The sequence below is a fragment of the Ptychodera flava genome, unplaced genomic scaffold (genome assembly GCF_041260155.1).
Source record: "Ptychodera flava strain L36383 unplaced genomic scaffold, AS_Pfla_20210202 Scaffold_96__1_contigs__length_367262_pilon, whole genome shotgun sequence".
NCBI classification, from domain to species: Eukaryota; Metazoa; Hemichordata; class Enteropneusta; family Ptychoderidae; genus Ptychodera; species Ptychodera flava.
In genome coordinates, this window is record NW_027248418.1 from 249,893 (window position 1) to 277,074 (window position 27,182).

Consider the following 27,182-nt stretch of genomic DNA (forward strand, 5'->3'; position numbering starts at 1 on the left):
ACTATTTTGATGTTTCAACCAATGGCTGGTTAAAAGTCGCTCCGTTACAAATCCCTGTCAGTTGCGGAGCCGCAGTGGCTTTCGAAGGGAAAATTTTTGTTTTCGGGCCATCTTGCCAACTTCAAATGTACCAAAGTCAAACTGATACATGGAGTGTCGTTTCTGTTTCACCAATCACGGTCGACCTCGGGGTCATAGGCTTAACGTTGAATGACAGTATATATTTCATAGACTCTAAATCTTTTGTGACCTTCGACCCTGAACGACAAAGTTGGAGCCTATTAAAGAGTACACACACAAGGCGGGAAAATTTTGGCGCGACAGTCTGCGGAAACATGATATTAATTGCTGGTGGTCACAAAGAAACTACAGGCTACTATTCTGAAGAAAAAACTTGATAGCATTGAATGTTATAGTGAAACAAGAACAATGGGAGACAATGTTTCCCCTTCCATGTCCGATGGCTTATCCTGGATTTGTTACGATAAGAAAATTTGTTGAAAATCTGCCGATTGAAAGACAGTGATTAAGTGAAATTAGTATTTACGTTAGCGCACTATTGGGTGCCTGATGATTGTAGTAGGGGTAGAGGAAATGATCAAATATAAATACTACTTATCAAACACCTGATAGATAACACAAAAGATATGTAAATTTGTCAGGTCAACCATTAACCCAAAGGCCAAGTGGTTATGAGCGCAGCTATTCAATCTAGTAGTGTCATTGCCAAGAATTTCAAGTTATGCCACATTGCTAAAGCTTTTAGGTTCTTCTTCTCGACCATAAAGTATCTCAAACACATGGTTTCCTTCGACAGCATCTTAAAAGAGCATTAAGTTAAGTGTAGCTTTAAAACCTTTTTCAACTCATAATGGACCTTGTTAACTTGTTCTGTTTTCAGTCAATGGGGTTCGATTGTACTTGAAAGAGCATAATATGTATGGATGGATGTATGGATGGATGCATGCATGCATGCATGAATCATCCTGCATAAAATGGGAGTCATGCATTTCGAAAGCTATTGAGTTCATATTCCCTTTTGGAGAAATCAAAGACACACGTAAAATCGCATTTCATCGTTCCACGCTTTATTCATCGAGTCATGTAAAACTCAATGTCTTACAAAAATATTGTTAAAAAGGAGACCATGATGAATGCATGCTTTTCAAAACATATAGGTTTAAGTCTAGGAATGCTGTAGCGTAATTATGTTTACAATACATAGCTAGAAAACGTATGCCAAATAAAATATTCATTCTCGACTAACTACAGAAAATTAAATAATGCCGATTAATACTTTTATATCTCTAAAGCAGACATTACGAATATAAATGGATTATTTAGTTTCTGTCCTAAGTAACATATTATCAATATCAAAAGTCAAACTGTTTGAAATAGGTAAATGAATGGTATTAAGTTGTGATGGTTGTTAAAATATGTAACTGTGCCTGCCAGGCGGCAGGCGACTATGATACTCTTGTGAACGTAAACTGAGAAGATTGGCACTGATATTACCGTTTATAAAGTTCAACGGTGAATTATTTCATCCACTCTTATCATAGCTGGACTTCTTTCGGTGCATATTTTCTCAAATTTTCACCGAAAAAATGTATTAGAGAAGTTCAAGTTGCTTAATGTATGTGGAAACAGGAAAAATCCGAGAAACAAGAACGTACAAGTTTTCGCAGTTGGCGGTCGTATTGTAAATATTTAGGGTCTGTGAAAGGTTTCAGATGTGTTTCTATTTTTGCCTATGCTACCGAAAAAAACCTACCCCAAATATGTGGACACCTAACTTCATTCCTTTTCTGCACTTTACCTCACAAATAGTCACATCTGTAGCTGCATGCATACTTCAAACAATTATTGAGAGTTCAAATGGAAATTGAATCGTACAAAAAGAATGGTTGTATCACTACTGTACATTTAAACATTATCATTGGTTGCACAACGTATAATTTTTGATGTGATAGCAGTATTATCTGTATAAGATTCGAAAATAACCATGCAACATTTATAGGAATATTTTTATTGGACAAGTCATTGAATCAGCATAAAAATCGTACATACTACCCCCTTATAAAATAGCGCCTTCGACGTAAGACAGTCACTGTTTTAGAACTATGTAGTGAATACATACTGTCCTGACAAATATTCAATGTTAAATACGTTTCTTTTAAATGAAAGTAAAAGGCGATCAGCGTCATGATTTTCGACCGTACGCGGGCAGACACTTCACTTGAAGTCGGCAAGGTATAGTGTAAAAGTTCCAGCGTTCTGCGTAGCCCATCCCTCTTCCGTTTTGCTAAGCTATGGATGTTACAAATTGCCGGATGATGAAAAGTGGATCCCGTTACCGATGTGAACATTTTGATTACAACCCTAAGCCTCACAGTTTGCTGTGTCTAAATATACCTGTAAATGAAACAGAAATACATCTTCCCCTGTTGTTAAGATCATACAAATTGGTTGTTACATTATATTTTGGTCAATATATATATAAAACGTGATGTTATACGTATTGCGCTATATAAAATATCGGTTGATGAGAGTGATAACATATTTAGATTCAAGCGATTTTCTGCTCTGTGTCTCCTCAACAAATTAATAGTTACATTTGGCCGATCACACAACCTTCCACACAGTAACAGTCGTATATTGTTCTCGTTCGTTCAGTGTCCTAGGTTAATCGTAATAGTTATATTATTTAAGCAATAAAGCACACCCAGCGACGGTATGCCATGAGATTTTAAATAGTTTACGACATATATGCACGAGCGATAGAGAGTGCATATATGAAGTGAACTGGTCAAAATTGAGTCGTTGGATGTGATTTAATGCTATTATATCATAACAGTATATATATTGAAATTCTGTGTGGGACGCCATAAACGAGTTTTGCTCAAGCTGAGAGCTCGCGCATATGCCAGCCGTGGTATATCGCCAATATATCACGGTTCTTTTTGCGTCTCGACCAATCATATCGCTGTATTTGCACCATCAATATACTGTATGATATAATACCCAATATTGTCTGTTGCGTGTTGTATCAGCATGAGTGTCATTTGTTCTGCATCAAACACGAGACGAAGCATAAAGTACAAGAGAGCTGCTATAATAAATTGATTCATAACCGATTTGTTATTTACCTATGCCCAGAGCACTACAAAAGATAGAAAAAGTCTGAAATTTTGATAATTTATGATTAACATGGGTAAATGACATATTTAATATAAATTATAATCGACAAGATCTTTGATAATACAATTAATCTCAGTGAGCGTATTACCTGATGCTGTAGTTCCTTAATCATTTCGAAATCAGCTTAATTTGAAATGTGATCGCAGCATGTAAAAATGTGACTGCAAAAAGTATTTTCCGAGAAGAGAATTTTAAAAACTCCGACGAATCTTTCGCTAAGACGAAGGGCTTTCCAAAACATAGTACTCTTACCATTTAATCGTTGCGATTCACGTCCTAGAAAGAGAACTCCGGCGTGTTTGCTCGTCCTAAGGTCTTGTACATTAAGGAGACCTTGGTATTCGTTACTACAGAAGTCCTGAAGAGATTGGTATGGACGTGCGATTTAATGTTGCTACTTCATATCCGGTTGAACTAAAACTGTCGTCACTGCTTGGTCTATTTGCTTCTACAACATAGAGGGTGTGAAATAAATACTTTGTCAAGAGGAAGGAGATGAGAATGATGTCATATTACTTTTACTGTAAGCCTGTACTAAGATGGCTTCTGATGTCTGTTCGTGTTTTTCCTGATATAAGTTCAAATTATCATCATGATTATTCTTATCGGACTCACCTTTTATATCGGCTAAGCCATGACCTCGGTCATTAATTCTGAATTGAAACTCGGACATCACATATCTCCTTGAGGTGTCATTGTCATCAATAATAACATCCTCCATATCCTCGTCTGGTCTTGTTACTGTGATAGTACAATAAAAGAGAGGACGAAACATTTACCACCATGTAATAAACACAAAAAATGTATTTCGGGTTTATGTGTCCATTTCAGAAATATGAGAATATACCGTTTTCAAGAGGAATGTCATATTGCTTAAATGATGGCATCGTCCACTTGACTCGTTCATTAATATGATTAGTTAATTATTCGGTAACCTTGAACAAGTGGTATCCGAAGAAATGATGCCGTCAAACATTTTTGAGTACTCATGGAATTACGTCAAAAGTTAAGTTCCAAAAGAGGCTATAACTTATTTTGGTGGTAAGAGTCAGGAATGGGGGCTCAGAAACAGTAGAAATCATTGCAAATAAGGGTCGGGATTTTCACGAGTTCACTTTGTTCCCTCTTATTGTATCATCCGAACATTATCTACGTCTTCTTCAGCCATACTGATCCTTTATATCTAAATGGAAAAAACAGATCATTAATTACAGGGAGAGAAAGTTTTATACGAATTATTTTATATAATAACGAATACAGCTGCCAGAACTTGAACTAAGCACCTTTAACCTGTAGTCCACGAGAACAAGTTGCAGTGGTGGAATATTTCATATGAAGGTTGGGATGGCAATGCTATGCCCGTATTGATTGATTTAGACTCTTTTTTATTAAATGATAGTAATTTTGTTTTAAATTAACGCTATAAGTTAGTCAGTACCGCAATTACAAGATATCTGTATTTTATGTATGGCGATTTTGATGTAGTCACTTTCTGGTATATCACTTGTTCATCCTTGCCAATTATTCATGCGGTTTTCGACACGATTGAGCTGCTCTGTAGGTTACAGTTGACGTGATGAGAACATATGTTTAAGGTAGAAAGAACAATACAAACCCCCTCTTACAGTGACCGTTGCATGCTAAAATATACAGGTTCGTGTAAGCAAAAGCGTCACATTGCTTGACCATTGCTGTACCCAAGCGCTATATACAAAGATGTTCAAGTTCTGTAGCATATAATGCTGTCCGCGCTTGAGTTAGTTGCACACAGTATACCACTCTGTAAACAAACCGTCGCATAACTTACACATATACGGTATCCCACGAGAGATGTAAAATCAGTTACGACACAGTTTGTCTAATACATTAATGTTTCAAAAACTGTCGTTTAAGCGTTAGATGTACCAAAAGCTTTCATTACGTCTGAATCGTAGGTAAAGAAAAATATTGAACACATGACCTTGAACATATTTTTGAAGTCTCTCAGAAATTAGAAGTTCCGTCACGCAGATTATCAAACACACATTGTAACAGTATCTGATTAAGGACTGTTGCTGGAGTGTTTATCGGGATTTTTATTGGGCCGACTTGGAACGCTTTGGAAGCTGTTATCCATTGGTTGGCAGAATCATACCGTTTTAATTGAATAATACAACAAAACACCCTAAGTTGATGTGAATAGTGACAATCGACCAATCAGATATAACCTTGCAAACACGCTGCAAGGCAGCTGCAATTTCTTGATGGAGATAATGTTAAGGCAAGTGTTGAGATCATTCAAATTTTATGCCGCATACTATTGAAACGGGGGTCATATCACGTGATGTTAACTGTGACATATTGCGGTTGTGGCAATCTTGTTTGCTTCACTTAAATTGAGGTTGTTATGGAGCGTAACCGAAAGTTGTGAATCTCCGAAAATATAGGGTAAAGCATACTTACCACTTTTTGTTTGTCTTATTCGAGAGAGGTCAAAGGTTGCATAAGCCAAATCATGTGGCTGGTTTCTCTTTGTGTGTCTGAGAGAGAGAGAGAGAGAGAGAGAGAGAGAGAGAGAGAGAGAGAGAGAGAGAGAGAGAGGGAGAGAGAGAGAGAGATATTGAAAAAGCATTTCCATGGATCATATTTCTAAAATGCATACGTGAATTTAATAGCAGTAAATATCAGATGAAAATTCCATTGACCATGTCACAATAATGCAATTCAATTATAGGCCTAATACCATAAAGTAGAGTCGTGGTATTCAAAACCCTGTCTGAAAATACGAGAGGCTTCAGGTTACCTGTTTGAAAACATAAAACTATCAGCAGTCTCAAAGCGCAGACACTCATCTTTAAAGATATTTATATAAAAATGGACTTATTTTCACCGACCTTTGAATATTCCTCTTTCTCTTCACAACGCGAATAATCACCACGATTAGTAAAATGATATTGCCAGGTGCCAAAACCAGAATAATGATAACGACTGTGTACAACTCAAATGTTGTGGTGTCTTCAGTGCATGAGTGGTCCATTACTATTGACATAAGATAAAACAATATCCTCGTTTAGAGTCCATATTTAATGGAGCAGATGTCATGACGCACTGAAAACAAGATATTTATTCATCTACTGAGAACGTTGATGTGACGTGTACTATAGCCAAGTCATTACCTTGTCTTGTTTTGTTACCGATGTCTTCACATCTGCAAGAGAATATAAATAAACCTCTAACACAGATTAATTAAAGAGACATATATGAGTGCATTTGTTCCTCTGTATGAGAAGCAACAAAAACATAACGATTCGTCTCGGTTTATCAATCAATCAGAGGGGTCACAGTCAGAATAATTGTAACATGTTTGGTCGATTATTGAACCACGTTTTAAAGGATACGGATTTGGCCAAGCGGTTTTGAATGTGGTGTCGTCGCTAGGTGACTTGGTGCCGTACATTGTGAGTGCGAAACCGATCGAAAATCCCCTGAATTCGTTACAGCAAGCAATGTTCCAAGTTTCAGATGATTACCGTAAATGACATGTAAACAGCATCTTGAGATTATTGTAGAAATCGTTTATAAAATCACAATTTGGCAAAATCAGACAAGTCACTAGAACCCTGCAAACACATATGAGTAAGTTTGATCCAATTTGAGAGCTTTCACATTAAAGAACGTGACAAGAAAACGACACAATAGTATCAAGAGCACACAGTACTAGATGCTAAATAATGTAATAAAAACAGCAAAACACAGTGCGGATAGTAATTCAAGAAAAAAAATGGAAAAATAGACAACCGAAGGTTACCAGTGTTTTATGAACTACATTTTAACCATTGAAGCTTTAGTCGATGTACAAGAAATCATAAATTCGAAGATAAATGTGTAGTTAAAGAAATGTACGTGTACTAGCAAAGAATGATTTGGAATTCAAGATATAAGAAGGCCAAGTACGAGTTTCGTAATTTTGGAAGCGGTGGTTGCATTTCGCCACGCATTTATATTGACATTATTTGTTTACATGTAGATTCGCAAAGCGACGTGTATATGTCAACAAAAATTGAGGTGAAATCGAGGTATGAAAGAACAGCTTAGTGTAAATTATCGTTCATTGAATCGAACGAGTAGCGAGATCCGTTCATTAGGAAACAGTTCTATTAAAAAAAACATTGTATTGAAGTTTATGTGAAGTTTATAACAATTTCGCCATGAAATAACATTATACTTGAAACTGAGCACGAGCGACACGGACAGGCGAGGTTGGGTTCACACAGCAGTGCGTGATCATACTCGATCATATATTGTTTCAGTAAGCTATCTCCTTTTTCAACAAAAGCAGGGATCATCAGTAACGCGCTTGGATTAAAACAAAATATCATTTGATGTTGCCAGCTCCACTGTAGCCGCCCATATGATCAGGACAAAGCGGCGTTTTGAAATATTGCGCTGGTTTGTCTACATATGGAATGTGTGCAGTTAAAACGCGCGTTGTAACAAGACCGGAAGTAGTCCAGAAATGCACGCTTACCCGTATTTGGATAAAATGTGGTAATGGTCTGTACATTACGATGGCCGAGAGAGTTCTTCCAAATTCAAAATACAAAATTCAAATACAACACTTGAAAACGAGGCTTGACAGGCGCCATCCTGGTCGGATATTAATGATTCCTAGTTTTTCATAAGTGTTTCTTCATCAAAGATTGCTCTCTTGTTTCATAGTTTTGTCTTAAGCATTTGCTTGTGATCTGGGCCGTAAAAGGTATTAATCTGGCGACCACATAATTACAGCAAAGTGGTTTATTTTGTGATGATATGATGACAAACTCAAAGTTTTTTTTGGTTGCCTATATCGGGTAAAATACTTCCGTTTAGCTATTTACGATATTCTTGAAACGCTTTTAGTTATTTTCGATATTTTGAAACGCAAGTGCTAGGGATATGACAAGCCATCGTAACCCTACAGAACAATAGTAGTTGTTTTTCTTTCCACTTGCCCATTTTGACCGAATGTTCTATGTGTAAACCTAATATTCAGGGAACTAAGGTTTCATAGAGTTTGTTATTAAACAAATAGTATTATAACTAGTAGTTTATATTGCCTTCATTCTTCCAATCTCTGCTTAATGGTGAGTGGTCGACAATTGAACGTTAACTCTAGCTAATGAATGCAGCAAAATTCATGAAAAATAATAATGTCAAGAGTTCAAAATTGAATTTAACAGCACATTCAATTTGCATCTCTTTTCCAAAAACCAAAGAATATTAAATACTTGAGCCCGATATCTTTTTTATTTGATTTATAGCATGTAACAAAGAGGATTTTTACACGTCATGCCTAGTTTAATATCTTATTTCTTGTGTTTTGTGGTCACAGTATAGACCATCAAAGTTAAAATAGACTATGCTAATACTATATATCAGCACGAAATAAATAAACGCCTTTATGGAATACAGTTACTTAAAGCTCAAGTGTGTCTAACTTTTGGCTATATTTTCCAGCAGCAACTGCAGTTTCTTTTCTATTTACAGAAGCATCATGAATGACAAGAAATTGGCTTCTCAACACAGCTGTTATTTTTATATGTACAATCAGCAATATCATTGTTCGATATAAATACTGTCCTCACTTGAACTCATTTGTCCACAATAACTATGGCATTAGTCATAAACAAGCTATGTTGAAATTCTTAATGCTGGGCAATGCGTGGCATTTTTAGGCCAACCGAATTTAAATGTCGAAATCGAAGAAGGAATTCTTAAATACTGTCATATTTAATTCCGTGATTGTCGTTTTTAGAGTTGGCATTTCCAACATCGGATTTTACATGTAACACCGTGCATTATGCGGCCAGCTTATATTTGATGATGATATTAGAGAACGAAACGCGTATTAGCTCGAAATCCAGCACATAAGCTTATGCAATGTTCGCACGAAACAAGTGAGAAGATGTAAAGACCATCGCTTGGCAATATGCTAGGAATAAATCGAATATCGAAATTTGGTGTAGAACAGGAAGTTAATTCATTTGTCAATGTTTCATTTGTAAAGGCGGAGCCTCCTTTTAAAAGGGCACGAAGCCGTGGTTGCGTTCACTGTGTAAATGGACACCAAATAGGCAACACGCGTGCAGACGCTCCAGAAAATGCCACTTTTTAGTTTTTTTCCGGCCGCAACATGGCAGAAAACGACCAAGCAGTCAGTGCGAAGCTGCTGCCGATCAAACTCTGTGGTTATATTCAAGTTCTAACGCAACTGGAAGACGATTTTTTTTGGAAATTCGAGCGTTGATGTTGAGGAATCAGTGACCGTTGGCGATTTGAACCGACCGTCAATCAAACGCTAACCTTGTATAAACTATGTTTGCAGGATTAGCAAAAGAAACCAAAAGGTTGAGATCAATTTGTGTAATTAATGGTATAGAAATCAAACATCATACTGGCCTAGTGTTTGACAGGGAGGAGAACTCCACTAATGCGAGAACCTGGCATTGAAAATTGCGGCTTTAATGCTGACCTTGACCTGGCGTCACAAGTCGGACGGCTATGCCAAACATAATAAGTTTTACAGTGAATGAAAGTTTCAGTCAGGCATATTTAATTACAAACGAGTTACTCTGCTTTGTTTCCGAAACAGACGGCACATGGTCACCATGCCCCCCCCCCCCAATCCCAATAGAGCTGTTTTTGAGTTGCGTTTGCCAGAGTGGACAAAGTTTCATGGTAACTACTTTTCGGCTAAATGCGTTCCTTATTCAGAATAAAATAATTGATGGGGGTTGATAAAGACGTAATTAATTTCATTTCTCTACAGCTCGATGTCCTTTCTAACTTTCTTTTTTCACTTTTCCGGGATCAAGAAGTGTCTTTATGTAACTATCATCGACTGATATCCGTTCTAGATCCATGTCGACAGTATAGGCGCGGATGGATGTATCGTTTAAAATGTCTAAGTCGAAGTGAGACAGGATTATCACTAAAAATGTAACATTGTCGGGTCCAAACCGATATCGAAAATCGCATATCCGAAATAAGGAGCAGTGTATCGAATTGCAATATTCGATTTTGTTGCACGCATAAGACAGAAAACGTCGCATAAGAGCAACTACTTCATGCTCAATATTGCTATTCAACACTCGCAAATATCAATTTAAAGCCGATTCCACACAATTTTTTTTCTCTTTCCAAACTAGAAAAATGCCTGGCCGCAAAATGTGTCGCGCACCTCGCGCAATTTAAATTTGCGAAATCGTTCACAAAATCGCAGCGGTTTATGTAAAATTAGCTTGTAAACGTCATTTCCTTGGGTCTGAAATCTGTGACTAAATGCAATTTAGACATAATTTATCATGTCTTTCTCTGATTTCGACATCGAAATATGGTTGGCCTAATAATGCCACGGAATCTTGGCATGTCTTCATACTAGGGAGTAGAATCGGAATATTGAGTTGATACACAGAACAAAAGTACTGAAAAAAGTCTGAGTTACTGGGCTTTTAATTGAAAAGTAATACCTATAAACCTAAGGAATATATATTAAGTATGTAAAGATACTTTGTAAGTATTTATTTTGCATTTTGAATTCTGCATTTTGCATTTGGAATTTTGAATTTGGAACTACAAAATGCGAAATTCAAAATGCAAAATGCAAAATTCAACATTCATTACTTCGAAATGAGGCTTTGCGTAATTGATATACACCTTAGGCTTAGGAAATCCTCTTTGCTACATGTTATAAACCAAATAAAAAAGATGTTGGGATGAACTATTTAATATTCTTTGTTTTTTTGGCATAAGAGATGCCAATTGAATGTGCTGCTAAACTAGCTTTTGAACTCTAGGCATTATTATTTTTCATGAATTTTGCTGTATTCATCATTAGAGTTGACGTTCAATCGTCGACCACTCACCATTTAGCAGAGATTGGAAGAATGCAGGCAGTATAAATTACTTGTTATAATATTACGTTCTTCATAACAAGCTCTATGAAACCTTAGTTTCCTGAATATTAGGTTCACACTTACAATATTAGATCACAATGATCAATTCGAAAAATACCACTATTTTTCTGTTAGAGTTACAATTTCTTGTCATATCACTATCACTTGCATTCAAAGAATATCGTAATAATGACTAAAAGTAAGTATTTTACCATAATAGGCAACCAAAAAACCATGTGCTTTTGTTATCTTATCATCATAAAATAAACCACGCTGCTGTAATCATGTGGTCACCAGATTGATACTTTTCACGGCCAAGATCACAAATAAATGCTTGAGATTGAAACTATAAAATGAGATAGCAATCTTTGATGAAGAGCTCACAACAGTCATAAAAAACTAACCATCATAAATATCTGACCAAAATTGTCAGGTCTCGTTTTTAAGTATTGAAGTTTGCATTTTGCATTCTGAATTTTGGAGACCTCTCGGTCATCGTTGTACATAGGTACGTGATTAGTATGATTATTACTTGGGAGGGCATACTCACATTTCTGATGTGAATTTGAGACCATTACCTATAAAGGTGCAAATAATTGCATAAATGTGGGGGCACTTCTTCCATAGCGTTACGTAGAAAACCCGGCTCGGGGCATGTGTTAATTATATTAATACCCCAAACTTAATACCGTTTATCGTTTTTGTAACACTTATGGAATGCTCCGCAATTTGGTTATTTTGACCTTATTAATATGAAATTTTATACAGCTTTTACACGTACATGTATTCCACACCTAACTCCTTTCTTTTCAGTCGACTTTATATTGCTTGAAGTCTTGAACTTACATTCTCTCGCTTTCAAATAAGGGTTATATCAGGGCTTTATCTAATGATTACTAATAACTATCTTACATATCTGTACAGATACACGATCCATTAGTATCAATACAATTAACGCCATTGTCACATTTAGGACATAACAGCTCACAGTTCGTCCCTATCCAACCACTATAGCACAATATACAGTCACCAGTGTCCATATTGCATTCCAAGCAGCTCTCAGGACATGTTAGGTCACACGAGGGTCCAAAGTAACCTGGATGACATGAACATTCTCCTGTCACATGATTACAACGTTCAAAACTTTCGCAAGAACAAATCTTAGAGCAGCTGTAGCCATAGTAGCCAGTCTCACACGGCTGATCACAGCTATCACCATGCCAACCAGGTGTACAGTTGCATGTTTTGTCCTGAGGCCTACAGTCATTTCCGTTGTAACAGTGTAGACACTTATCTGAACATAATTCATGTTTCTTGCCATTGGGTTTTATAAAGGATTTATAACCTTTACAATCTGTACAGGCTAGTCCCCGCCAGGTAGACGAACATTCACACATATTCGGATTTGCACTACTACACTCTCCTCCATTGAAACAATTACATTGATGTTGACATTTATCCCCATAGAAACCAGGGTGACATTTACACGAGCCATCAGCAATGTCACACACCATATCAGTTGAGCAGTTACAAACTCTACTGCAGTTCACACCCCAAGTTTCATGTTCACACTGACATCCATAGACGGGATCACAGAGAATACCATCGGGACACGAACACTTGTTTTCACAGATGTTGCCATAGTAACCCTCTTTGCACGTACAAGACTGAAACACTCCGTTGTCATCGTTACAAGTACCGCCATTTCACATGGACATTGAAAAGCACAAACTGCACCATAGTGTGAAGGAGGGCATACACACGACCCGTCTGTCTTGTTACAAACTCCTCCATTTTGACATAAACAGTAATACGAACAGTCACTTCCATAACGCCCATCATCACACTCTGAAAATTTATTAAAGATACAATTTTATAATAAAACATATTTGATAATAAGGACTTTTTATGGCAAAAGCGTCATAAACTCTCTCCGGTTTGTTGAGAAAACGTGTTTAAGATTTAGGTAAAATTAAACGACGGAAAGGACCAAACGGGAAAAAGCATGCTTAGTGTTTGAAACAGTATTTTTGAACACTATCTCATATTTATTTACCTCCAATGATAGCAATAAGGTTTGAAAATTCGCCCTTGGTATTCTTCAAATAATCTTTAGAACTGACAGATAAAAGGACAGTTTATATAAAGACTTCTACAAAAGGGGAATTTCAAGCAATACCGAAGAATTGAACACGCGAGCGATTGCTAAGGCTGGCAGAGTTCCAAATGCGCGCTATTGCATGTGAAAAGCGTAACCGTTTACATAATTTTCTAGGCATTATCTTCTTCTGCTCTTGTGCAAATGTATAAAACCAATTTTTCATCTGATGAAATGAATTTGTACACACCGCTATGATAAATAAGGCTGGGCATGCGTTTTAGAAAATTCTCACTAATTTTTGCGATATGGGAAGAATAGGATTAAAAATTGTACGTAATTACAAACTAAACATTTGCTATTTCCAAAAGTAGTGATTGTTTCACGGCCAACCAAATCCATACCCGAGAATGTGAAGTAGTATTCAAGTATCAATGCGTAAAAATGCAGGGATTTCGAGCAAATTTGGAGTAGCTGAATCGTTTCAAAAACATGCTGTGTTGATCTGTATAATTGTGACGTCACCCATTCCATGACAGGCAACCATGCGTCTGCTCGGTTTTGGTACAGTTGTTTTGCATCTTCGGGCCAATAAATGCACCAAAACTTATATTCTCGGGGATTTTACAAATTTTCCTTAGCAACCTTTGCCAAGATACTTGAATCATTCGGTATCGCCTTAAGGTGGCATTTTAATTATTTGAGTAAGACTACCACTACTCTGTTGATATTGACTTAATGACTTTGTTTATGCCGTGACTACGAGTAACAAATGCGTGGATGAATAAACTAATAAGACACCTAATAAGTATGATAAAGGATATTAACCGAATTACATTATATCATTAAGACGTTTCTCTTATGTTCGTCTTACAATACAAAATGTGTCATTTTCTGTATGTCATGTGGTCAGTTTTCTTTTGCATCGTCTATTCTAGTTTAGTTGGTAATTATACAACCATTACAAAGGGTTTGATACATACCTACACAAACACCATTATCAAGATAGTAACCGTCACAGCATCTGTACACCCTATGAATATCAAAATTCATTAAACACTATTTACGGAATGCATATTGTCAGATAAATAATCTCAAAATATACGATTATTTTCAATAGACATCGTTTTCTGTCTGGTTAAGTCGTATAGGACAGCCATTCCTTTGCGTCATGAAAAATAGTTCTGTCGTTTTAATTACATGTTATGCACTTGTCGTCGCACAGTGTGCACAGGAATGATCATAGTATATACATTTGTCATAGAAAAGCAATAACAGTATTCAGATTTTCCGGTATTTGCATGAAACGGGTGTGAGGTCCACTTTAAAAGAGAGTCCAACAATACCCAAATTATTGGACTTTAAGTCTGTGTTATTGACTCTAAGTACACTTATTCCAAAATTTGCTGCAAATTTAAACTCGTCAAGTTCAAGAAGCAGGAGGATCATAATGTTTCTTCTCATACCAGTGATAAAGTATATGCTCACTGATTGTCCGATTGACAGTGTTATGAATATGCCTGAAATACTTACGGTTCATTTCGATCTTTATAAGCAATGCATGCATGAGGATCACTAGAATTCACATCGGCACTTTCAGTCGTATAATATCCATAGTATAGGACGACAACAAGTAGATTTGCAAGAGGCACACAAAAGGCACTTCTCCTTTCCATGGTTTCTGTTCAAAACTCTTCAGTAAAACGACAATGATGTAACGCCACGTGTTACGTTGATCAAGAACAGTACAGTCCAACATCTCAAAACGCTTAAATATAAAAACTACTCTAACCGTGCTTTTACCAAAGGTTATACACCCAGACATTAATGAAGTATAAGTCGCCCGATATTCTTTGTTCCTTTATCAGTAAGCCCAAACCGAAACAGTTGTTGTCAGGTTTAGTAACTACTTTTGGTTTCAAGTAGTAAATGGTAAACGAGAAAGTAAAAAATACTGACGGGAAACAATCCTGCCCACTTACATAGAGGTCTTACTCGTGTTCCGCTGCAATGGAAGCCCAGGTAACAACGCGTTGTGTCCTATACTATACATACTCAACCAAGAGCCGACCACGATTGGAACATCCGTTTTGTCAAGATTAACTCGTTCTAGTTCTACAATATCTTGTGTAACTGAACAATGGAGAGGAGCCAATACAATGAGTGACTGGTCTGGCCGGATGTAAAAGGTAACTTTAGCATTTTCGACGAAACGCTTTCACACTAGCGCATTAATTTGCAGGCGGAGCGTTTTCGATCGTGAAATGGCAATAAATCAAAGTTAAACCTATGATATCGAAATGAATTGAGTAGGAGAGGATATTTTTTTAACGACGGTAAGTTTTGTTTCAACAAATATTTCAATATGCCCTGATATAAGTTCTTGCCAAATTTAGTGAAGAATGCGACTGATTTGAGTTCAAAAAGTATGTCAAGACAAACTTAAGCTAACAATTGAATTCTTAAATATTTCAAGAAAAATATATCGACAATCATTACCTATATATAGCACTTCGTTTAGTGAGAAGAAACGAGTCGAAGACAAATCTCTTTACGACCATTCTCGTAGCTTAATAGCTTGACGAAGGAAAATCTTTTGAGATATTAATTTGTTTTCAATATCAACACTGAACTCAATCTCATAGTATGATGCAGTGTCATGTTGTTCCATCCTACCTTTGCCAACGTACGGTGGTCGAAGACGTGATCCAAAGCTTCAGGAACGTTCGGGCAAATGTACACGACCCATACCTAGTGACACAACAGACCACTTAGGTGTTAGTTATTTCCGAAAATGAATCGTACATTTCTTACAGAGTACACTGACGTTATTCTCTTCGTTTTCACTGTCCCATTATTTTGTCGAAAATCTTGAAGTTACGAGTTTGAACACGTGCCGCCAGGACGCAGTATTCAAGCCCAGTCTCTTACAACAGTTGTAACAGTACCTGCTCGTATGGATAACTTGCTACAAGCAGATTTTCGATGTGATAATTATAAAATGTCTACGCTTACATATACATTCTTCATAATTCAAGCTCTTAAGAAAAGCTTAAGTGAAACGTACATTTATGTTAAAAAATCCCTAAAGAATTACAAAGTTGCTTACATCACAATTTCAATGAAGGATATATTAGGGATCTGAGCCACATATTTATAATGTACGTAAAGTTATATAGCCGAGAAAATATCCACTGTTAACATTTTATTAGTATTAGTTTGCATATACAATTTATGTACAATACTGAAAACAAAACAGTTTGGACGAGTGGGATACATGTTACACGTTCGACGATATGAAAGGGGAAGAGACACAGAGGACAAAAAGTGACAACGCTCATATGGCGGAGCGCAAGCAAAATGATCTAATGTCTGCAGTGCTTTAGGTATAAAACCATTTAATAAATTAATTAAAACAACGATTTTTACTGCTTTGTAAATACAGCACGAGTAAATCAGTGTTTGACTACAACCAGTATAAACTTTTGTAAGATGACTGAACTACACTTTCGGGTGATTGACATGTTAATAAAATGTGATATGTCGTATTGTGTAGCGCCTAGTTTACAATGCCTTCAAAAGAGACGAGGGAGCAAAATAGGAGCAATATCACTGCCAGTCTCACTCTTATATCCGTTGAGTGCATATCTGTTCTTCCCCTTCCGGCATGATATATCAACCATATCGTGCGAGTCCACACACATGATGGTTTCATAAGTACGTAAAATGGAAACACTCATAACATTCTCGCTAACCTTTTGACTGCCTCGAAGGTTGGTAATTATTGTGTTTCATTTGATGCTTCCGAGGGGCATGTACTGTTGTTAGACTGGTAGGATGTGGTGTGTGATGCCCTTCGCCGAAGGGCATGATTTTAAAACCTTATTCAAAGCTGTTTATAATCACACGCGAAGAAATAGTGTATTCCAACATCAATATGCAGGAATGAGAGCGTTACGGTATCAGGTTGTGATAAAAGTATTAATTCGTTATCCGAAACCGATGAACCTTTAATTTTATATGTGGTTGGGATAATTTCAGCATGCAGGTTGTTTTTTTACTCAAACAAAATAGCAATAGTATTAGGTTTAAAATAAGCATCTACCTATTCACATCTAAGGTTTTTTTATTATATCAACCCCAACATAGCCGTCTTACTAGGAACTGACCTGTCTCTCTCTAGGAAGCCCTCAGTAATTACAGAGGGTGGGCCAGGGGAATTCAGTGCACACCTGTACTGCAAACGTGACACCCCGTTTCCTCGTGTCTAAAGTGTGACTCTTCCCCTGTCCAACATGCTAAAACTTGACCCTCCCTCCAACCACTGTAGTATTGTCCCCGGGAATATCCGAAACAGTATCAGCTAATTAACATAACAAAAGGTTTATTTCTTATGTAAGTTGTGCACAGAAATTACAGGGAATGCTAGCGTTTTGGGAGGGAGGGTGGCAATTTTTGAAGGGACGTGATATTTCGCGCATTTGCGGGAGGGTCACCATATTTTGCTCAACTATAAGAAGGCAAGATGTGGCTGATATAGTGCTTCACCCAAAACTATCAAATCACAATACATGGGAGTCTGTTAGGCAAAATATCGACTACTCCCCCAAGGTATATCTGAACATTTAGATATGCTTGATAATATAATTTGCTTTGATTAAAATAGGAAGTAAAACGTGCATGGGTGTACACTAGATATTGAAATTTCACCAATAATGTTGATCCACTGTACATGGCAGTCTATGAGAAAACTATGAATAATATTTCCAATATAAAAGTAGCTAAATCTGTGCAAGTTGTTTAATGTAGGATGCGACTGCATCTTTTTTGCTTGTGAAGCTTTCGGATAGTGTATATATATATTAAAAATGACCGGTGTATTTCGTCATAACCCTCCCCTTTCCCCCGACCTACCCCTTGTAATTACTAAAGCTCCCTTAGTTTTAGTGGTGAAAATCCCATAATAATGTTCATACTTTTGCTAATCACAACCGTGACCTTGACAGTTGTGTCGGGTACATTAAATTTGACTTCAACGAGACTTCAAAGGGTAGCAAATGGCCCAATTGTGGTCTTTAAAGATGTATATTTGTAATAAGGCTTGTGTTTTGTATCAGGCATAAGGAGCACTGTTCTTCATAAGAGGGGTCACAGCAATACCGTGTTTGTCCGCATTGCACATGTGCGATAAAATCAGGGCCTTTGCAACGAAAATAAACGTTGCCTCAGAGTTTTTCATAACCGAATTAACCTTAACTGTAACAATCGAATTACACATATTACCGTAGGCCATTGACAACAGCTTCCAGAACCTTGTTTTTAATGTCTGGTTTCAGCTCTCCCGAGATTAAGTAAAATTTGTAACCTTCGGCAAGAACAAGCAAAATAATTAAACAATACGTCAAGTCCACTAGGCCACACTAAAGCTCTTGACAAGTAGATATTTTGTTATGTCATAAACAATCTCACAATATGCAATTCTTCACAAGATAATTGTTTTCGTCGGAGTACATCGTCCGTACTGGAGACATGTTTAGACAGGATATTCCTGAGCGAGAGTGAAACAGCCGTAGTTCCGCCGTTTGATAGAATATTATTAATAAACTTTGTCTGTACTTTGTACTTTGTCTAAATAAGCGATCTTTTAATATACATTTGTCACAGCAAAGCACTCAGATTGTGTTGTGTCGAATTTTCTGATATACGCATACAGTAGCTATGGGGTCAAAATTGAAAAGAGCGCCCGACAACACCCTAAGTTAGTTGACTCCACGTCCACTGAAACCAAAGATAAAATTCTATTGTTCCAGGCGTATGCGTGTTATAGTGTTCATGCAGCTCATTAAAATAGTGCTGTAGTATACGCTCGTTGTTTGTCCAATTTTGACAAAAAGTTGAGGAAATACTTACGGCCAATCTTTGCCTTCATAGAAGAAACAAGCATGGGGATAATCAGGATTCACACCGGCAGGTTGGGTATTAGAATATCCACCACAGCACAGGATGAAAACAAGTATATTTTTAAATGACGCATTGATGATGTTTCGTGTTTCCATTGTTAGAGTTCAAAACTATTCAGTGACCTGAACGATGATTTAACGGTACATGTCACATGTGCCACGAAGAGTACAGTACACTAAAACAATCCTGAACATGAAAGAGGATCTGTAACTGTACATCTAATAAAATCAATGACATACACACGCTGCAATGTATAATGAAGCGTCTGGGATTCTTTCTTCCTCTGACTGTACATCCTAAACTGAAATAATCTTCGTTCAATTTTTACTAACTACACTTGGTTCCAAATCGTCAAAGTTCAAAGCGGAAGTAGAGACGGAACGGTAGAACTGTCTGTCCACACACGTAGGGTTTTCCTACAGTTCAACTGTAATGGAGGCCAATTTTAGAGGAATCGTATCCTATAGTATACACACTTCATGAATAAGAGGTTAAAATTAAAATGCTTGGAACAAACCCGTACGTTTGATCAAGATTATCACTTTTTGCCTAACTTGTACGACTCAAACATGACGAGGGAAGGACACTTTGACTCGTTTTTATGGTTTTCACAATTAATCTCAGCTTTATCAACGAAACCATTGCATAATATTGCATTAATTTATTGCTGAGGCGTTTGCAATCGTGGAGTTTCACACCAAATCAAAGTTTCGCCTATTGTAGAGACGCAAATGATTAGTTGAAAGCATTTTTGACGAGAATAATTCTGGTTGCCATACAAAAATGAATTCTTTCAAAATAATTAAAATTTATTTGTTTAACTGTAATGAGCAACAGAAACGTGTGAAGACAAGCTGTAGGCGAGCAAATGATTTGCCGCTAACAATAACTTCTTGATATTGTCTCTTCTTTCAGAGTCGGACAATAATAACTCAACAGTCACCACGACTAGAGGACGGACGAATTATAACGACTACTTTCCGAGCTTCACGAAGAATTTCAATACAGAACAAGATACACTATTAATGAGCACAAAAAATGGTTATTTTTTCAAATGGAAGGTTCTACTGCACGTTTATTATTTTGAACTACTATTTGTAACAATACAAAACACACCATGCGCAAGTTGTCAGTCACTTCCAGATGTCGGTCGATCGCGATGGCCCTCTTCGCGGCACAAATGGCAGGCAATCACGTGGTCTTCACGTACCCCGACCCCAGCGAGAAGTTATAAATTATGTGATACAGCCCTACGATTGCTTAGAATTTTACCCTTGAATTTAATTGTAACAACTGACAATGAACTGCCCGACAGTAACCCCCTGCACGTGGTGCCTGGCGGGTAGCTGTAGTTTAACTTTGATACGTACACTCTGGGGTAGAAAGTTGGGATAGTAGAGACGACAACAGGTACGCAGAAATACTCTAAGTCGTCGTATTTCACTGGCTGAGTAACACCCAAATTACACGTAAAACTTCTATGGCTATGCTAGTCTAACAATAGTCGCCAGGTCACAGTCGTCTGTCGTCTTGGGGCATCTCCGCAGGTTCTCCCTAAACGAATCGATCTCCGGTGTTCTCCGTCCAACACACTTAAATGCTACAGTTTATATCAAGTGAGAATCTGCTTATTGTCATGACTTTGATATGCGTCTATATTTAACTATGGACAGTCGGCGAAGTGAAAGGCAGAAAGGTCGCTCCCTGTCATAGTACATCTGTCAACATAGCGTCCGGTCAATGCTAATGAGTTAAACAGTTCAAACAATAATACGGCTACTTCAAAGGTCATGAAAATAAACAAGCGGGATCATTCTCAAGATGCACCACGTGCAGGGGGTATTGTCGGTCATTCCATTGTCATTTGTTACAAACAGAATTCAAGGGTAAAAGCTAAGCAATCGTCGGGCTGTATCACAATTCGTCTACAAGTTAGTTGTTTCCAAAATAATCCGTGTATATCTTTCACGATACACCGACATTTTACTCCTGTGGCCATGTTTTTATTGTTCCATTATTGAGTTCATCGTATTACTGTTGCGAAGAGCAGGCAGTCCGGACGCAGTATCCCAAACCTATTACTGTAGTTGCAACTGTACGGTACTTACTTGCATTGATGGCGTACTGAGCAAAGGTTTCCATTATAAAATGCCTATAATAGCATATATGTTACTCATTACTGAAGGTGTAAGAGAAGTGAAACAAAACACGTACATTTTCTACTTAAATAAATTTAATAGCTCAAAACAAGCTCTTTATGACTGCCGCTCATGATATAAATAGTTTATCAAATCGGGAAGTGTACTAGGGCTCAGAGCTGGATATTCATAGCCAAGTATGTCGATGTCACTCGTTGAGAAAAGTTAACTCCTAACATAAGCAGATATTATTTGCAAATATTATGGTTATATAACATTGAAAATAATTCGCTTTAAGTGTATGTCGACGACTGTTATGAAGGCTGGCAAATAAGCTTACTTAATGGTCTGAAAGAGCATTTTACGGCTGTTTGGAAGACAGGGTGTGATGTTTGAGGCTAATTCTTTAGTGGGAAGGGTTTAGTTTAATACCTTGTACAAAATTGATTTATGATTACTGGGAAATAATTAGTAATGTAAATCCGAATCAATGCACAGCAGTGTGAACTTCACGGCGTCAGGTTGTGGACAAGTTATAGTCACCAAAACCGACGTTACGATTGTTTAAACGAGCTAGATAGTTTTAACTCTAATAAAAAGCTGTAAAATTTTGTTTGAAATTAGTTTGTACCTACACACAGTATTTTTTGCAAATACTAGTATCGAAACATAACCCTAGCAACTGAACAATGACTTCTTTCAGGCATGCGTAATAATTCCATCCAAAACTCATTTTTTCAGTCAATCATAATCATGGTCTCGATAGTTTTAACAGACAGCTGCCAGGGGATAACCTCATTACATTTGCGTACAATGAGACTTCCAGTGGAGTATAAAATTTCCTAAATAAACAAATCTTTAAAGATAAATGTATATGTATAATAAAACCACGTATTCGTAAGAGTAATGATAATGTTCTTTACAGATATTAAGTCGCCCGCTATAACGGAAGTGTGTTCGGAGATATTGCAGAGATGTGATAAAATCAGGGCTTTTGCAACAAAATATACGCTGACTCGGAGTTTAAGATCACCTAATTCACCTCAAATGTAACAATATAATCTGTATACTACGTGAACTCTCGGTAATATATCTAGTTTCAACTTTCCACATTTTTAATAATTTTTCCATCGGATTGGACCCGCCAATATACAGTATCTCCTTGCCAAGTATAGACGCCAGCAATGAAAACTACTTTGCTACCTCAAATCTATTGAAAGGTGATTCAGAAACCGAAAAAAACAGTTCACATTCACTCATGTATTTTAGATTTCGCTAATTTAGTTTTTGCTTAGTCATTTAAGCCTACAGTTTGATTAAAAAAAGAAAAACAATTAATGTACAATGACGTTTAAAGGTATATTTGCAAGATTTACTGGTAGGAGGACCCGTGCTACATTGTATTTTTTACATTCCATTCTTTCCTCTGATAATAGAATTTTGAATGTGAAGACTCAGCAAAAACTAAATGTGCGAAACCCAAAATATATGAGCTGGTGTTAAATGCTATTTTGACCGAGACTACTTCCGACGGGAGTACACTTGACGAACGCACACTATGTACGACAGATTAAGTGATTAATGGAGTTCTGTGTTGGCTATTTCTCTGGCGCTTTTAGACAATGGTCAATGGTTGATATAAAATAAGTCCAAAGATAGATTGCATAATATTTCACAATTGTACAAAGACCCTATCGAGATTCTTTTTTACTTGGTTTAATAACTTGTCAACACATGTGACTACCTTTTAAATATATTAGTCTGGTTATATAATTTTATAATTGCCACGGAGAAATGGGTAGGGATAAAACGTTTTAAAAACGTAAATTGCCAGGCAAAGTAATAAACACAGGACATGTACATTTAACTACAGACATATAGGCACTGGCTCCGTCAGATAAGAACAGAAACATAAATTATCTATAATAGCAATGTCACTGATTCGTTTGAACAAAGTTTGTACTTTATATTATGATGAACATACATTCTCTCACAACTTCCGTTTCGCTAGCAATTTCTACCCCCTCGTTTCCTGTGTTTCTGTGTGTTTTTATCAATGCAAACATTATAAATCATCCTGCGTTCTTAAATGCCGATGCCTCTCAGTTGGTTGTGCTTAGTAAACAATAAATGTTTCAGACACAACCTATATCAAAACTGAAACAAAAATTTTATAAACAACCTTAAAAGCAAGAATCAACTTTGACCTTATATACTGCCAATGGCATAAAATAATTAAATTTGTAGTGCTAAATTGAAATAAATTGTAGAGTATGAATTAACGATAATTGGCAAAATAAGACAACAAGAGTGAAAATCAATGTTTAAAATATCTGGTGGAGTACACGTTGATTGAGAGAATTTTAACAATTGACGTGTATTTCCGACAGACTTATTTGGCAAGGTAACTCACAATGGAGTCGTATACTCCACTGCCAACAGCAGTCATTACTTATGAGCTCTAACGTATCGATAACAGCTATCTGATACAGGGTTACAAATAATCAAAGGGAAGGAAACAATCATGACTGATAAGGGTCTACCAGTGGTGTGGTCGCCTATTGCATCATTGGCAAAAGCTTCTTGCATGATATTGTTCAGCACATTCGAACCATACCATGCAGAAACAACGACAAAATTATTGATGTGAAAATGTTCCCAGTCAAAGTATTCATTGAAAAGATTTTTGGTTCTATTTACCAGCACAAGCCATGTATCAACTCATTAGTAAAGTTAATTGGATCCTAATTAATGGAAAATGTTACCATGACTATGGGACATGGGAAGAAAAACAGAATGTCCAGAGAAAATGGAGTTGTGCTACCTTTGTTAAGATGTAGGCTGGTAATATACTACAGTGGCGTGGCACTTGTGAAAATGACCCGGATTAGTCTGAAACTGGGAAGGAAATTTTGTTTGTTCGTTGACTTACTTAATTCATAGACAGTGACTCCCTTAGCAATGGTCTTCGTGGCTCGGTGATGATGGACACGGGGTTCAAGTGGAATTACAAAAAGACACACATCAAACTGAGGTCCATTATTACCTTATGTATGTGCATGTGTATTTCCTACCAAACGCACTAGTCACTAGCAACATTTTTGCTGAGATACGGAAGCATGACGATGCTAGATAAGCAATGATTGCTCATGGGTGGATCAACCATTTAATATTATAATAACTGGCCAAACTAATCATCAACAGGCAGAGAATCTGTTCTGTCTGTTGACTAGGTAGTACTTTCAGAAGTTTGAATAAGTCGTTTTCATCTGTCAGACCTTTCGGAACCATGGGGCATACGATAAGGGGTTATATACAGAGACCCTGACGTCATACTATATAATGATGACGCTGTTGAAACAATCAACTTTCGAAACTTGTACAGAAACTCACCAAGGGCACAATGACACATATTGTATCAAGTTGATTTAGTTACATGTATATCGAAAGACCTGTAGTGACCTAGTCACCAGCTTGTTAAACAAGCTTATGGTGCCTTACATAATAGACTGTGTATTGCGGTACTGTCACAGCAATGTAGACGTGTGAGCGAACGATTCAGATAGAAAATAACAATGTTGATACTGTTTATAAGTAAAGGACTGAACTCATACACTTGTATTTGGGAACGAAGTACACGAGTATTACACAATTGTTATCAGGTTAACCGTGAAGTATTGATTGCAAATGATTAATTGTGTAACTCTGCTTTTCAACACGATGCGGTCATATCCCAATGTGACAGATTGTGTGATAGGATCAGGCCGATAAGTTTGCCGGTGTGCGTAGATAAGTCTCCTTTTACGTCGATCTAATATCACAGAGGTTGCAAATAAAGGGTAATGTAAACTTTGGCGTTTAAAGCACTGGATTTGTCTGGTCTACGTGTGTATTTAGATGTCAGTCACGATTTGACTGTCTGGCCTCTCTGGTTAAGCCTCTCGCTTACACGCAATGCGGTATTAGATTGTTTGAAAAAGTGACGTTGTCCGACAATTGCTTTTTAAAATTTCTCCATAGAATGGGATATTTGGAAGACTAAACCATAGAATGAAAAGCTTTTTTATTGTACGTTGAGTTTAAATATTATATACATCTTGAATAGAATGGTAAGATAATTTGACAACGCAGTCGTCGTTCTCACACCACTTTTTCCATCTTATGCTCTGCTTACACACATATGTTGCTTCGTGAGCTCTACAGGTAAACAGATGACGTCATGATAAATATCAATATGAGATGGGATGCAGCCTTCACATTTTTGCAAAAAAAAAAAGACACAATTGGGGATAAATTTTGGGAAAATGCAACATATTTTTTATCTTCAAGGTTTTTGCAGAATATTATATTTACTACGTAGTTGGTCCTTAGTTGTTTCCGTCTGTGTTTCAATTTTTGTATCTTGTCGCTACTTTGTGTGAGTTTTTAAGCATTTGAATGTGTAATAGCGTCCCTTTTTATAGAATGTTCTTTCTGGTCATACTATTCAATCTGAATATGATGAGCCTGAAGGCAAATTCCTACATGTAAGCTTATTTGCGGACAATAAAGTAATTACATTGAATTTAATTGAATTTATCATTCGATAAGTATATGATAAAACATTTACCGCAAACCTTGGCCGTACGGCTTACAGGTCCGCCGTGTAACCTTGGTCAACAAAACCTGTATTAGGGCTGTAAGAATAATTATTAGTTGACATTGAGTCTTAAGAGAGTGACACGCGGTACAGTAGCTTACAGTGTAATTTGAAGCTATTTGATCTTTGACCTCCAAGCCATTTTGTGCCAACGCCGACTCCGACCGGAAAATATCTGGCATGATATATTTGTTTTACAAAAGAAAATGCATAACGCAGTCATAAAAGTATACAATGTACAAAGACCAGACAAAAATTAGGAATAAATGGGGAACAGTTTTGCTGAAGTACAGTTACGTTACCACATAGCTTTTTGACCTCGTTCCCAGCACATACTTCGATAAGTGACTTATCGGATCGCAGCTTAACAAATGTCAGAGGAGCGGCACGTTTTTGAAAGCAAACAGAATTTAAGCCGGCATATTAGCTCACGAAAGCATACTCAAACTGAGAGAAGTGCCAATAAGAATAACTAAAAGAATGAAAAATAGAAACTAGGGCACTAGGGTATTTTTATCTCATGGTGTTTTTCAGGCTAGTGTGGGCCGTGTACGTACGGCGAAAAAACACATGTCGCCTAATCAATGTTTGTCTTGGTGTCATGGTAAAGTCATCCTAGAAGTCGCCGCTCCTCTTGTACCACAGGGGCTCACAAATGGCTATATAAGTCAATATTACAGCGTTTTCTTTCTTTTCAATGTTACAAATAAACTAGCTGAGCCTGAACAGCACAACACTTGTGTAGCTGTCTTTAGTGTAGCTTGTATTGGCATGTATAGTGCGCCCTCAATAGGGAGTGTGATCATATGTAAATGCGACCTTTGGTTCCGTGACCTCTAGCCATGCCTACTTCCCTCTCCATATGGCCGGCCATGCGTACAGACGTCGCTGTGTTTACTGATGTATTTGTGTTTACTGTACTAATTAGTACAGTAAGCATAGCGAGGACAGGAAGTAGGAATGGCTAGAGGTCACGGAACTAAAGGTCGCATTTACATATGATCACACTCCCTATTGAGGGCGCACTATACATGCCAATACAAGCTACACAAAAGACAGCTACACAAGTGTTGTGCTCTTCAGGCTCAGCTAGTTTATTTGTAACATTGAAAAAGAAAGAAAAACGCTGTAATATTGACTTATATAGCCACTTGTGAGCCCCTGTGCTTGTACACAACTTACAACACGTTTGGTTGTTCTCAAAAATACAGGGTGTTTATGGGAGAGCA

The 27,182-nt window shown here is 37.1% G+C and overlaps 1 protein-coding gene across 1 annotated transcript; it reads right to left on the reverse strand.

The window, feature by feature from the left end:
- Positions 1-1,075: 1,075 nt before the first annotated feature.
- On the reverse strand, positions 1,076-19,223 carry LOC139129171 (uncharacterized). The gene is made up of 7 exons (XM_070694816.1): positions 19,126-19,223; positions 6,357-6,388; positions 6,075-6,219; positions 5,644-5,720; positions 3,817-3,942; positions 3,454-3,649; positions 1,076-2,415 (listed from the first exon to the last, which is right to left on the reverse strand). The coding sequence occupies exons 3-6, from the start codon at positions 6,215-6,217 to the stop codon at positions 3,549-3,551; spliced, it is 447 nt and encodes a 148-aa protein (XP_070550917.1). The 5' UTR covers positions 6,218-6,219; positions 6,357-6,388; positions 19,126-19,223; the 3' UTR covers positions 1,076-2,415; positions 3,454-3,548.
- Between the last annotated feature and the right edge of the window lie 7,959 nt (positions 19,224-27,182).

What these genes read in the sequence shown, in the direction of transcription:
- LOC139129171 (XM_070694816.1), bottom strand. Translation starts at nt 6,217, where the DNA reads ATGGACCACTCATGCACTGAAGACACCACAACATTTGAGTTGTACACA. An exon ending in AGAAAGAGGAATATTCAAAG is followed by an intron (nt 5,721 to 6,074) that starts GTCGGTGAAAAT and finishes TCTCTCTCTCAG; the next exon opens with ACACACAAAGAGAAACCAGC. An exon ending in TGGCTTAGCCGATATAAAAG is followed by an intron (nt 3,650 to 3,816) that starts GTGAGTCCGATA and finishes TCTATGTTGTAG; the next exon opens with AAGCAAATAGACCAAGCAGT.